The 13,592-nt window shown below is 43.6% G+C and overlaps 1 protein-coding gene and 1 long non-coding RNA gene across 2 annotated transcripts in view; one reads left to right on the plus strand and one right to left on the minus strand.

The window, feature by feature from the left end:
* The window catches only part of MGAT5B (alpha-1,6-mannosylglycoprotein 6-beta-N-acetylglucosaminyltransferase B), a 171,806-nt gene that overhangs the window by 78,186 nt on the left and 80,028 nt on the right, over positions 1 to 13,592 (plus strand). Inside the window, exon 4 of the mRNA XM_083487519.1 lies at positions 11,372 to 11,484. Within this exon, the coding sequence (XP_083343645.1) occupies positions 11,372 to 11,484 (113 nt within the window). The remainder of the gene's footprint in view (positions 1 to 11,371; positions 11,485 to 13,592) is intronic.
* Positions 8,885 to 13,498, minus strand: LOC310699606. Its single transcript, XR_014522149.1, has 2 exons — positions 13,267 to 13,498; positions 8,885 to 11,471 (listed from the first exon to the last, which is right to left on the minus strand). It is a non-coding gene; the product is annotated as an uncharacterized lncRNA (long non-coding RNA).

Below are 13,592 nucleotides of genomic sequence, written 5' to 3' on the forward strand. Positions count from 1 at the left end.
CAGGTGGAGGAGAGGGGAAATAGTTCTGTCTGGCAAGCTGAAATGCTCGTGCTGATAGAAAGATCTCCTCAACAGTACATTGAGTTCCTCCCTGAGAAACCTCTGGGTAAGGCCAAATCTCAGTTCATTGATCCACAACAGTTTTTACAAGATGCACTATTAACGTTTCATGTTAAAAATAATTTGGGGCTTCATCTTGAAAATGATTGCGGGATTGTTGTTTTTTCATACTTATGATGGTTCCTTAATTTCCCACTAAACCTCACTTTCTCTCTCTCTCCTTCCTTCCTTCCTTCCTTCCTTCCTTCCTTCCTTCCTTCCTTCCTTCCTTCCTTTTCCCTGAGAGCTAATTCCTCAGCATTTCTTCCCCTTTGTTCTTTTCTGGCACTAAATTTCAATGCATTGGAGAGTGCATTTATCATGGGAAGCTTCTCTCTGCATTAACATTTGGTGGCAAACTGTTGACTGCGGACATTTGGAGCCAAGGGTTGTCATACTATCTCAGACCATTTACAGATGAAAGCCGTGGCACAGGGAGTTTCCTGCACATCCAGAAATGCTGAGAGCAAAGTATGCTGGGGGAGATGGGAGGGAGGGACAAGTGTGCCAGACTTGGGCTAGTTTTTCCTATGGCTGGTTATTCTGGAAGGAAAATAAATGGTAGGCGACTTCTTCTTTTTAAATGTGCCTCTTATGTGAAATAGGAGAGTTAAGTTTATTCGTGGTTGTTTCTGTGCTGGAGCAACTTTTACAAAGATAAGGTTACAGAATTCCTGGCATTTGGGAATAGAGATGAGAAGGCCTGAGAGAAAACCATAAAAATGAGGATGGGGGTTGCAGAAGAATGGGGGAGGTGTCCCCCCTCCACATTTTCTGGTTTTCCCCAGACCTTCACATCTCTAAACCAGGAATGGTGACGCTGTGGTCCTCCAGCTGGTGATAGACTCCAGTTCTCACTGGAGAATGGTCACTGGTCAAGGATGATGGGAGGTTTTGGTCCAAGAACATCTGAAAGGTCAGAGGTTCCCCATCCCTGATGGTCTAGACCCATGGTTCCCAACGTGGAGCACATGTCCCACCAGGGAGCAATTTGATTCTTAAGGGGGGCAATTTGAGAATGAGTTATTAACAGTGAATGGCCTTTTAGGCTTCCTCCACGTGAATAGGAGTTCATTTTTTTTGAATAAAAAGAATTATATGTCATGGGAGGGAGGGCATCAAGTCCTATAGCCATGCCAAGAGTGTCTCAAATTCAGGCCCCACCCTTACAAGAAAAGTTAAAAAATATTCATGGTGCATGTGACGTGTGTGGACTTCTGTCCAGCATGTTATGTGCTGCAATTAATTGTGAGAAGAGTACTTTCCACCCAGAAAGCTCCCTACAGGGAATAATAGTAGGAATGACTTTGTCTAGTCTGGAGAAAAAAACGAGCAACAGGTGGACAGGCAGGCAAGTATGAACACTGAAATCAACTCAAGGAACAAGTTGCTCAGACTCAGGAGTCAGAGCAGAGATTCCACCAGATAGATGACTATTGGCTCTCTTGTGTCACCTGACAAGAGCTGAACTAGAAGCAACATCAAACGCTGCTTTGAAACCACTCTTCACTGCCTGGTTAGGAAGGCAATTGATGCACCTTATATAAAGAGACATTTGAGACCCATGAATGAATGATACTTTATAATAGTTCAATTCCAACACATCCCTCACATTCTGTCTTTAAAAATACGGTACCTATTTTCTACCATTTGTATTTGTCACACATTGAAGTCACTGCTTTTGACAGCAAGCTGCTAAGAATACCAGATTACACTGAGAATGTATTTAGAGTTTGTGCTGCGGAGACAATGCACAAAGCAGAAAGAGATTCATCTTTTAGTAATGCCCATTTTGTAAGAGGCAATAAAGATACAGCATCCGGTAAAGAGATAAACATGCTATAACTAAGCCAGAGTGGCAAAATTGGAGACAAGAGACAAAGCAGGGGGAATGGGGAATTAAATTAATGTGTGCACTTTTTAAAAAAAAGATATATAAAAAAGAGTCAACTCCCAGTCACCTCGTACTGAAAATGAGCTGCCTTGGGGAAAGATATATCTTACAGGGAGTTTTTGAAGGATGATAAATACTGTAGTCAGTCTATTATAAACTGCAGTGTGAGCTGAATCTTAATCAAGACACAGAAATATAAATCTAAAAATAATAAAGGGAAAATCAATATTGATGCTCAGGAATAAAAGTACTATATTTTTGTTAGTAAACGTTTTTAAGGTCCCAGGGAAAAAATTATTTGAGAGAACCTACAGTAATTTACTTTAATTTCAATAGCTGGCAAGCTCCCAGAACGTTTGGGTGGAATTTATACCATTGCCACAAAACAAGCTTATATATAAACAAACAGCATTTATTACTTCACTGCTGGTAGCCTACCGAGGCACCAGAAAAATGTGCTAGCAGACTGGGAATGCACCAATGGCAGCATTTCTGTGAACTCTACTTAATACCATGGTATCATTTGATTATTAGGAAAACACAGTACAACCTACAGACAGGGACTGTATACTTATAAATAAATATCTCTCTCTCTCTCTCTCTCTCTCTCTCTCTCTCTCTCTCTCTCTCTCACACACACACACACACACACTACATTAATAATAATAATTTATTCTTTTTCCAATAAAAGATTCCCAAAGCCGCTTACAAAGACATAAAATACAAAAATGCCATAAAAACAGAGAACAATGAACAATAATCTCAGGGTCATTGGTTTGGGACTAGATGACCTGTGGCATCCCTTTCAGCTCTATGATTTTATACATAGTGCCAAAAGTGTTCCTCCACCAACAGCACAACAAGGAGGCTTTTCCACTAGGGCTACTGGGACACAGCCCTCCCAATAAGAATGTTAGGCAATTTTTAACCACCCATCCCAAAAAACCCCACCCTCAAAGCCACATACTCTTTCCTGTCCCTCACACATTTTACACTTCCGTGAACTGAAAGAGGCTTGTAGAGACATTTCTGTCAAACTCTGGTTCTCTGGCCAATCAGCTCTCTACAGATCTGTAGAGAGGCGCTTAAAAGCAGCCACTCTTAATATTCCAAAGTCTGCTGAGAGACTTATAGGGAGGGATTTCTTTGCCGTAGTCATACTCTTGGATTAAGTGAGTGACTTAATTTCTATATGAGATGTATGGAGTGAAAATCATGTCAGAAAATCACACTTGGTCCCTCTTATAGGAAAGCTCTTTCCCGGTTATCTCCCTCTTCTATCTCTGACCACTCTTCATCATCATCCCACCACCAATCTCCTGGCTCTGAGTTTTCTTCCCTTGAGGGTTCCCCAGCTGGTTCTTTCCACCATTCCTCTATGTCCAACTGGTCCATGGCATCAGGTTTCCCCATCTTCGTTCAGCTGACCAGTTTTGTTTTGAAGGGGAAATGGCTGGGACAGCCACCTTTCCCACCACCACCTGAACAGAAATTTGCCCTGAAGTGTGCTCATTTTAAAATGTGCTTATCATGACATGTAGCTTGGCCCTTGGTGTAAGGTCAGGTTAAATTCCAACAAGCATGTATGTCCCCTGTCTACATGGCCCCCTTATCTGCTCCCCCATATGCCCCGCCCATTAAACAATTTGAAAGGGGTGAATAGGTTCTGAAATTGAAACTCGCTCTAAATTGTGTTCAGTCATTTGTCTTAAAATATCACTTTTCGATAGTTATGTGACAAAGATGCAAAGAAGCATGACAGAGACTATCTATGCCATTATCTTACTCCGATATAGCTTACGGGAGTGTAATATTCCATGAGCCTTCTTGGGCTCAAACTCTGAAGTCTGTTTCCACAGAAACATCCATAGCACATTTCACAGAAATTCTTGCGGAACAGCTAATGTGACACAACGTCCTCATTTGGAAGAAATGAAAGGAGCATTTGAGAGTGCGATAGCCAAACACTCATTTCTAAGTTAATACTTTTTGATAAAAGAGCAGCTGACAGTTAATGGAACTGGTAAAAACTCTCTGTGAGTAATAGACCCAATTGCCATCTGTAGTAAAATGCAGCCTTTTATTTGAGCTGTGGTAATTTTGTACCAGCTGGGAATCTTGACCATTAGGCCTCATTAGAAGTATAGCCCATTTTCCAGCTAAAAAGTCCCCCCAGAAGCCAATTCTGATTTCATCTGAATTAGCACTGATCATCAGAATACTAATAGGAAAGTTCATCTCCACTTAACTAGCTTGTTCAAGTGGCTTGCAGCGGAACACAAAGTCCTCATAATTTTCAAGAGATTATCCAAGAATGGAAGAGAAAAACAAAACAAATAGAAGACTGAACTGCAATAAGATTGGAGGCCTCTGGTGGCCCCACTGCAAGAAGTGTGGCGCTTCTGGTGGCCAGCTGCTCTACACAGCAGCTTATTCTTGCAGATGTTTGACTGGCCTCTTTTTCAAATCCCTCAAAGCCAAACATTTAGCACTGTGCCTATGAAAGAAAAGGAACATGTTTCAAATAGGCATGCGAGCAGTGGGGTTTTTGGAGTGTACAGAATAATCCTAACAAGGGGCTGAGGAGAGATGCAGAAAGGCAGATTCACCGTCACATTCAGGGCCCTGTCAGCTCAACCTGGCCAGTAGGTGGGGGGGGGTTATTTGAGTGGTTTCCACTATATTTCTGCTGTGGAATCACTCCCCCTGCACACACACACCTGGTTCAGAAGCTGTCAGCACCCTGCAGCATTCTGTTTTGGGGGCTTTCCACTGATTAGTGCTAGTGCTAGTGTTTATTATTACCCACCTGCGTAAAAATGAACAAATCGGCCCCACTCCTCTTTGCTTGCAGAAGGTGACAGAGAGGTATGCCATTGCACACACCTTCAACATGGAAGGGGGGGGGATACAATTGCTGCCTTACTCTCAAGTAGGCATGCATACCCTCCAACATTTCTCCGATGAAAATAGGGACATCCCATTCCATAATGAAAATTTTACAATATAGACCCCACACACCTTACTGGGTTGTCCCAGCCACTATGGGCAGCTTCCAACACATATAAAAACATAATAAAACAGTAAAAAAAAATCAAAAATTCACTATACAGGATTGCCTTCAGACGGCTTGGGGGTCAGATATGCAGCTTTAGAATGAGCAGGGCTTTCACACTAAAGAGCTTGGGGTTGTTGTTTCACATGGCCCTTTTCTTGGGCCATGTTGTGCAGCATCCCATGTTATTTGAATTTGTTTCTTAACTGATGGACTGGCAGGATGTTAATAATACTAATAATTTACAGCAAAACCCTCTACATATCTCAGCTTTAAATCCCTTTGGGTTTGATGGGGCTAACACCCAGGCAAATGGGCAAAGAACTGCATCTTTAATTGCTTGCCAGATATAATTTACACCTTTCATAATCTTCCCTTGGAACAGCTCTAATATCCCAGTGGAGTCTTGCCCCATGATTTTAAATAGATTGGTGTCTTTTTTAAAAAGTTCAGGATATGTAGTCGTCCCCCCTCCCCTTGGTAGCACGAGGGGCCAATGCTGGGAGTCATAAACCATCTTGAAGGGGGGGGGGGAGAGAGAATGTGGATCGGTTACTGCAAGAGTGTGGCCTTTAAATCAAGAGCTGGAGCCAGGAAGGTTCATAAAACCAGAAGCAGGATTTTTTTTTTAGCCTTGAGAATTGAGGTACTTTAAATTCCAGCCTTCAGGTTCAGTGATCTGTTCAAGAACAAACATAACGCTTAAATAGAAGGGACCTGAAATCAGGACACATTTTCCTGCTGAGTTAACCCAGGACAGCACTCCTAAAGTTTTGCTCATTTGTAATGACATTTTCCTGTATTTTAGCATTCCAGAAATAGAAAAGGCTTACAATCATAATGCTGCGGGAGACAGGATCTGCTGCAATATCCACCTTCAGATACATCAATAGGAGTAGCAAAAGTAATACATTTTAATAGAAAATCTCAACAACATAACCTTGATTTCATTCTAATTGCCCTGTTGACCTGTTTCTCATGTATCAGGCTTCCCCAGCCTCGTACCCCAAATTGGACTACAGTTCTTGCCAGCCCCAGCCAGTGTGGCCATGGATCAGGAATGGTGGGAACTGTAGCCAAGAACATCTGGAGGTGATCACTTTGAGGAAGGCTGCCATGCATCTGGTCTAAGGTCTTCCCCTTGCTAAACAAATGTAGATCAAGTTCAGTCCCAGCGTTTTACCCACTACAGCTCACTGCATCCCATATGCCAGGTATGAGGAGCCATTGGACTTCCAACCATCCCTTTGAGTCCTTTACAGCAACTCTCTCCTTCTCACTAAGAGTGTTTTGTGCATTACACTTCAGCAGGCCCAGAATTGATACTGAAGGTATGCTCAACAGGGAGCTTTAGCTGACCCTGGTTCTCTAAAGAACACTACTTTTGATTGACACTGCTTGGGTTACCCTGCATAATGGCCTGTGTTGGCAATGCTGAGGACTGTTGTTTGTTTGAAGAACTGTCAGAGAACAGGCCTCTTTTTCAAGTTTAGTTTTAGGAGAGGGGCCCATAATAAGAGAATGCAGGGGCTCAGAAATTGCCTATCAACAGCAAACTGAGCTCATAGTCTTCCCCATTGTGGTGAGATGTATTAAATTATTATTTAAAATATAGAACTCTCTCTCTCTCTCTCTCTCTCACACACACACACACACACACACACACACACCAGATATACCTTTTTGGTGATGCATCCATGGTCACCCTGGCCTGGCAAAATTCAGCATTTGATACTGCATCAGAAAAGGCAAAGGCAAAGTGAAAATTTCCTATTATTTTCATTGAGGTCTCATATGCAACCTAAGCACACACTTGGATCACACGTTTGGAATCACAACTATGCTTTCTAAAAAAATGCATCTGCCACATGGGAGATGGCTTGAAACATTTCTGAATGCAACTCAGCTCCTTCTGCACTCAAGACAGCTGCGATGAACATATCAGCTGAAGGGCAAGGGCTGCAGAGTAATAGAATTTTGAATTGCATTATTGCCCCGCCCCAACCCTTTAGATTCTACAGATAATAAGTGCAAGCCATTCAGTTGTCTTTGTCCTCTTTGTTCCCGAGAACAAAATGGACCCCCTGTTCTGCCATCAGTAATGCAGGACTGGAGAAAGGAGAAGAGTAGCCTGCAGCTTCTGCTCCTGGGTGTAAGATGGACTCCATTATTACTAATAATTTAGCACACAACACAATCCACAAAGTGCTTTGCAATTGCTCAGCACTTTCCCCGTCAAAGCCGCTCTCTGAAGTAGCCAATTACTGGCCCTGCTTCCACAAATGGAGGAGCGAAAAACTGAGAGGTAGCTATTTGCCCAGGGAAACAATAGTTGAGTTGTTGTGGTTTCTTTAAAATCCTTATTTCCATAGTGCGAGGCTGGCATTTTAGACACCGGACCACACTGGCTCCTTATACTTACTCTGACGATAACAAGCATAACTTCAAGCCCATCCACCTCCATCCACACCACTGCACTAACCTTTCCCTGGTGTGTTATATGTGATTTATGCAGGACCCCATTCTGCCCACAAGCATAAGACTCTTTGATTTTAATGAGGTGCTCTGTAGAAAGGAGATGGCCAGCCTTGCAGCATTCGAGCCGATTTACCTTTGGGAGTTGTGCAGGTGCAGGTGGTGCTTTTCAGGTCCCTACAGCACAAGCTTTGCATCAAAGTTCCCACACCTGCACAATTGTTAATGGTACAGGGACCCTAAAGTTTACAGTCTGGCTATCTTGCTATAGAAGATGAGTCTTCTTCCCGGTGGCCTATGCATTTCTAATGCAAAAAGGCTCATGCAACAGAAGTCTTTCCCTTTAATGATCGACTCGTTCAGCCCATTCTTTAATCCAAAGGAACTGCATAGCATGCATGTAGCAAAAGCAACATACTGAAACGCTTTGGTGAATTAGAACGATGGACAGGCAGAAAAGTCTTTCCAGCAGGAAAGCTGCAGGCAGAACTGAGATTGGGAAGAAATTTGATTCAGATTGCACATAAAAGCAAACCTACCTAATTCGCCCTTTCTGGAACGGTACCAGAACCAAAACACAGCCATTCTTTGAAATTCACGTTTCTCCAAAGGGTTGAAAATGTGAGTCCTATTTCTGGGCTGGTAAAGAATGGAGCTGCTAAGCACTTTATTGAATTTTTAAGAAAGCCCTACAGCTCACATATGCATTGCTGAATAGGCTCCATCCCATCATTTCAGAATGACTGACAGTGCAGCCCTATGTGCGTCTACTCAGAACTAAGTCCATTTGAGTCCAGTGGGACTCCTAGAGCTGAAGCCTTAATTATACAAATTAACAATTATCTTAATTATTCTCCTCCTTCCCAGAGTTGCGGCCATCATAGGGCAGCAGCTAGCTGTTGTTATCTGAGATTACACGAGTTAAAAAAAATAATGGTTGGTTTCTTGACAGTTAGAACATCTTCTTTGTGGAGATTGCTCAGTCATTACATTTGCCAAGATCGGTGTGCTATTTATTCAAAGATTAGATCTACTCTGGCAACACTGAAATGCAGAGCAGAAATGTCACCTGGCTGCTCTTTAATTATGAAGGAAGCATCCACCCCCTATTCGCCTGCTGAGAATGATAGATGCTGTTAAGTTCTCAAAGTATTCTTTTGTGCTGTTTAAACACTAAAAAGGCCTGTGCCACCTGAAAAGACCAACAAATATATTGCAGCCTGAGTTTTGTCAGCCAAAGCCACTTTAGCAGAGGCAATAATAATACTTCTCTTTTTGTAAGTGAAGCCAAGAGACCGAGTAATGCAAGGGACAGCAGAAGGAGGTGAACTGAGCACAAATGAATGCAAGACTCAGCGAAACCATAAGATTGTGTTTATTGTGACCCACTCCCAACCGGTTGTGCTTGTAAGCCCCTGAAGAGGCCAACTGCATGCTGTACAAAGCCAACCAAGATCTCTAAACCTACTAAAGGACATCTTGGATATAATACAAGCTCTAGAAATGAGGTTTCTGCTTTCCATCTCCCACTCTGCTCTTTGGTGCTTTTCTTTTTTAAATCTGGGTTTATTTTCAGGTGGAATGAAGGAGATTTGGTAGTCTTTTTATTCATTTTTCAGCATTTTGCCTTAAGCAAGACTCCAAACTCCCAATAACCTTTGGAATGAATCAAGGACAGGCTGTTTGCTCAGGTTTCCAATAAGATGCAAGTGTGACTGCTTTCTTCCCTGGGAGGTGTGAGAATCTGAATGTCATCATTGTACGAGAACAGGGATTGGGAACCTCAGGCCACAGGGGCCAATTGTAGCTTTCTGGGCCTTTCTGTCCGATCGTTGGAACTCTCCTCATCCTATACCCCATACTCAGCCCCACACCCTCTCCTGAGGCCACATCCTTGATGGGTCCTCCTTTGCCCCCTCCCCGAGTGCTTTTGCCTGGCTGAAATATGTCCTTGAACTCAGATAATGCTTCATGCTTGCCTGGCTGTTGGAACTAGCCTACTGTACAAAGGTAACATTGACACCAATCGCTCCACCCACTGTTTGCCTCTGGCCTCACCCACTACTGGCATGTGTGACCCGCGAAAGGTTGCCCAGATAGCAATGTGACCCACAGCCTGATAAATGTTTCCATATCCCTGCAGTAGAATGAGGTAGTGGAAGCTAAGATGGCCCCTTCTTTATAGCAATGGACCTTTGCCAATTGATTATACCAGTAGCGGATCTGTCCAAGCTTCCTTCATGCAGATGCCTTTCGTTACTGCCGCAAATGGTTGTGGGTTGTTGTTTTTTGGCAGTTTAAAAACTTGGCAGGTGTAATTTCACTCCTTAGTTTATATTCCTAAAATGACTAAGAATCTCTTGGCAAGGTAATGTCCTTGGAAGTTAAAGTAAGGTTGGTGTTTTTTAATTACAAAAAAAATGATAATGCAAGAGCTTCAGTTCCCAGACAGAAGACATGCCTACACTAGTTGCCTTTTACAGCTGAGCTTTATATACGTGGCATCTGTAATGCACATCCGACCTGCTGAATCTACGCTGTAAGAAAAAGCTTCAATTTCAGAGAGAGTCAACTCTCCTTAGCCGTTTTTGGGGGATGGGGGTGGTGGCAAGTGGGGCCATTTCATACATTACAGAGGCAAACAGGGGTTTTAGTTATTTAAATATCATCACCACCACCACCACCACCACCACTGATTTATTAATTGCCTTCTAAACAATCTCAGACTGATTTACTACTACTACTACTATTGCTACTACTACTAATTTATTATTTATATCCCACCCATCTGGCTGAGTTTGCCCAGCCACTCTGGGCGGCTTCCAATAGAGTGTTAAAAACAATACAGCATTAAATATTAAAAACTTCCCTAAACAGGGCTGCCTTCAGATGTCTTTTAAAAATAAGATAGCTGCTTATTTCCTTCAAATCTGATGGGAGGGCATTCCACAGGGCAGGTGCCACTACTGAGAAGGCCCTCTATCTGGTTCCCTGTAACCTCGCGTCTCGCAATGAGGGAACCGCCAGAAGGCCCTCGGTGCTGGATCTCAGTGTCCGGGCTGAACGATGGGGGTGGAGACACTCCTTCAGGTATACAGGACCGAGGCCGTTTAGGGCTTTAAAGGTCCTAATTGAAAACTGTTAAAAACACCAAAAAAAACCCCCAAAACCTGTATTTAAAACAAAACCCTACCAAGTGGACACTCATGGAAAAGACCCACTGGGAAAGCCTGTAGGAACAAAAATGTCTCCACATGTTTCTGGAAAGGGCAGGTAGTGGGTGCCTGTCATAGTTTGACAGGAATGCTATTCCATAGATCAGGGGCAGCCACACTGAAAGCTCTGCTCTAAGTTACTGTGCAGCAAGCTTCTGAGATCTTTGGTACTTGCAAGAGAAACATTCCCTCAGACCACAGCAATCTACTGGGTGTATAAGGGCCTCCAATAGAGCCCCCTCAAGGGAGCTTCAAAGATGATAACACATCACACAACAGCCCTTATAGAAGATCAGATCAGATTCCAGAAAGGGGGCACGTGTGTGTGTGTGTGTGTGTGTGTGTGTGTGTGTGTGTGTGTGTTTCAGTCTTTGCCTTTGGCACAGTTCTGCTGTTCCCTCAGTTTAAGGCTCTTGTTGCAAATGTTTTGAGGAAGTGCTGTGGGAGTTTTTGTCCATCATTCTCTCCCATGACATCCCTCTGGCTGCCAGAAGGGCTGTCTTTGGCGATTGGCGCTTCAATTTCAAAGCACTGTTGTTTTGGGACAGAGGGACCTCTTCCTTCTTTCTGACAAGTCTGGATGCCTGACAAGAATGAATCAAAGTTTATATCTCTTTTTCACTTATTCTTCAGGTACCATCCAGCAGTTGGCTTGATGGAGAGGATCCAGGCGATTGCTCAGAACGTCTCGGACATTGCAATGAAGGTGGACCAGATTCTTCGCAACAGCCTCCTAAATGGAAAATGTAAGAAAACCAGCAGGCTCACCAAAAAGGATGATCTGAGAGTGTGACATCTGCTTATATATTTTTATCGAAATGTTACTGGGTACCATTGTATGCACACACTCACATACATGTGTACAAGTTACAGTTTGTTTCACTTAGACTAGGGGGAATTAGCAATCTGGCAAGAAACCAGGGCTTAGAATCGAGGAATATTTGATTTATTACAAGAGAGAGAAATATTGATCGCTATGCAGGCCATTACATTCCATTGGACTAGCAATGTGCGGGTTAAATGAAAGGAGAGGATAGCAGGGTATCCTGCTATCCAACAGAGATAGCAGGGTAAAGGTAAAGGGACCCCTGACCATTAGGTCCAGTTGCAGCCGATTCTGGGGTTGCAGCGCTCATCTCGCTCTATAGGCCGAGGGAGCCGGCATACAGCTTCCGGGTCATGTGGCCAGCGTGACTAAGCCGCTTCTGGCGAACCAGAGCAGCGCACAGAAACACCATTTACCTTCCCACTGGAGTGGTACCTATTTATCTACTTGCATTTTGATGTGCTTTCGAACTGCTAGGTTGGCAGGAGTAGGGACCGAGCAACGGGAGCTCACCCCATCACAGGGATTCGAACTGCCGACCTTCTCATCGGCAAGTCCTAGGCTCTGTGGTTTAACCCACACCAAATCCAGTGAAGGAAAGGGCAATAGAAGTCAAGCAGACATGCAGTGAAGTTAGCCAGTTTGGAGCTGGAGGTTAGAATCAAACAGGGTTGGCTGGGAGCAGCCTGGGTCTTGGCAGAATGAGGACAATAGAAATATAGAAGTAAGAGCTGGAAAAGAAAAATAGAGTGTGGATGGTGTATGAGAAAAGAGGGAGGGAGAGGAAAAGGTTTCTTTGGTGGGAGATGCTTGTGGAACTACTTGGGTGGTCAGTTGTGGGAAGCGGGGGGCTAGCAGAGCAGTACAAGGTTTCCCCAAGCAGAGGCTGCATGTTCCTTTAGGTCCCTAACTAAACATATGGCATAATCGCAGAAATGGAAATGAGATGTGGGACACTGGGAAGAGGAGTGAAACTGATGTAGGGATGGGGCAATTTGGAGTGGAAGAGTCTAGTCCAGGCATAGGCAAACTCAGCCCTCCAGATGTTTTGGGACTACAACTCCCATCATCCTTGACCACTGGTCCTGTTAGCTAGGGGTGATGGGAGTTGTAGTCCCAAAACATCTGGAGGGCTGAGTTTGCCTGTGTCTGGTCGATGAGAAGACCCACAAGGACTAGAAGAAGCCCAAGGACTGGAAATGCAAATTATTACAGGTTCTGAAAGAGTTTATCTAGAACAAAGAGGCAGGGAACTGATCTAGAGAAGAATACTTAGAGAAAATCCAAAAGTTTGTATCAGTTGGATTCAAGCCTCCTACTACAAGGAGTGAAGGCAAAGGTATGTGGAGTGCAAATGGAGTAGTGGGTGCAGATACTTGGTGCAGGATCCTGAGTTATGCCAATGCATGATAATGTTTCTCCTGGTGTATTTAGGCATGCAGCGTCCTTTATTACAGCAGCCCTACTGTCCAACCAGTAAGCTGTGGCTCTTTCCACAATGCAATTGCAGGTCAGTGAAAGAAGCCAAAACAAAATCAAACCCAACTGGAAAGTACAAAACATCAAGTTGGGATGAACAAAATGCAGAGCTTGAAGTTATGCAAACACTTAATCCATAAAACACATCGTATAACCACACAGATTAAAAGCAACAACCTATAAGCCACTCCAAAATAAATCCGCACAATAATCGGCTACATACCTGCCAGGTGGGGGATTATCAAGAGGACAAGAAGGATGCTTCCACTGAGCCATCTGGCAGCAAAATGAATAATCGCTCAACACTGGAAAGTCTGCCCTTCTCCAGGCACAGAAAATGGGGTGAAAGACCACCTGTAACTAGCAGCCCATGGGAAACTTCTACTCTGTGAACTAGATAAAAAGCCAAGCTTCCCAGGGATTTGGAGTGTATTTTTGGAACTCTTCCCTGAGTAATACCCACAACTGGAAGCAGTGGGAGGCATGTTGCAGTGATGGAAACTTCCATAACTTAATAGATCTTAATCTGTGACAAGAGCAGACACTCAT

This window comes from Podarcis liolepis (assembly GCF_965112155.1).
Source record: "Podarcis liolepis genome assembly, chromosome: 2".
NCBI classification, from domain to species: Eukaryota; Metazoa; Chordata; class Lepidosauria; order Squamata; family Lacertidae; genus Podarcis; species Podarcis liolepis.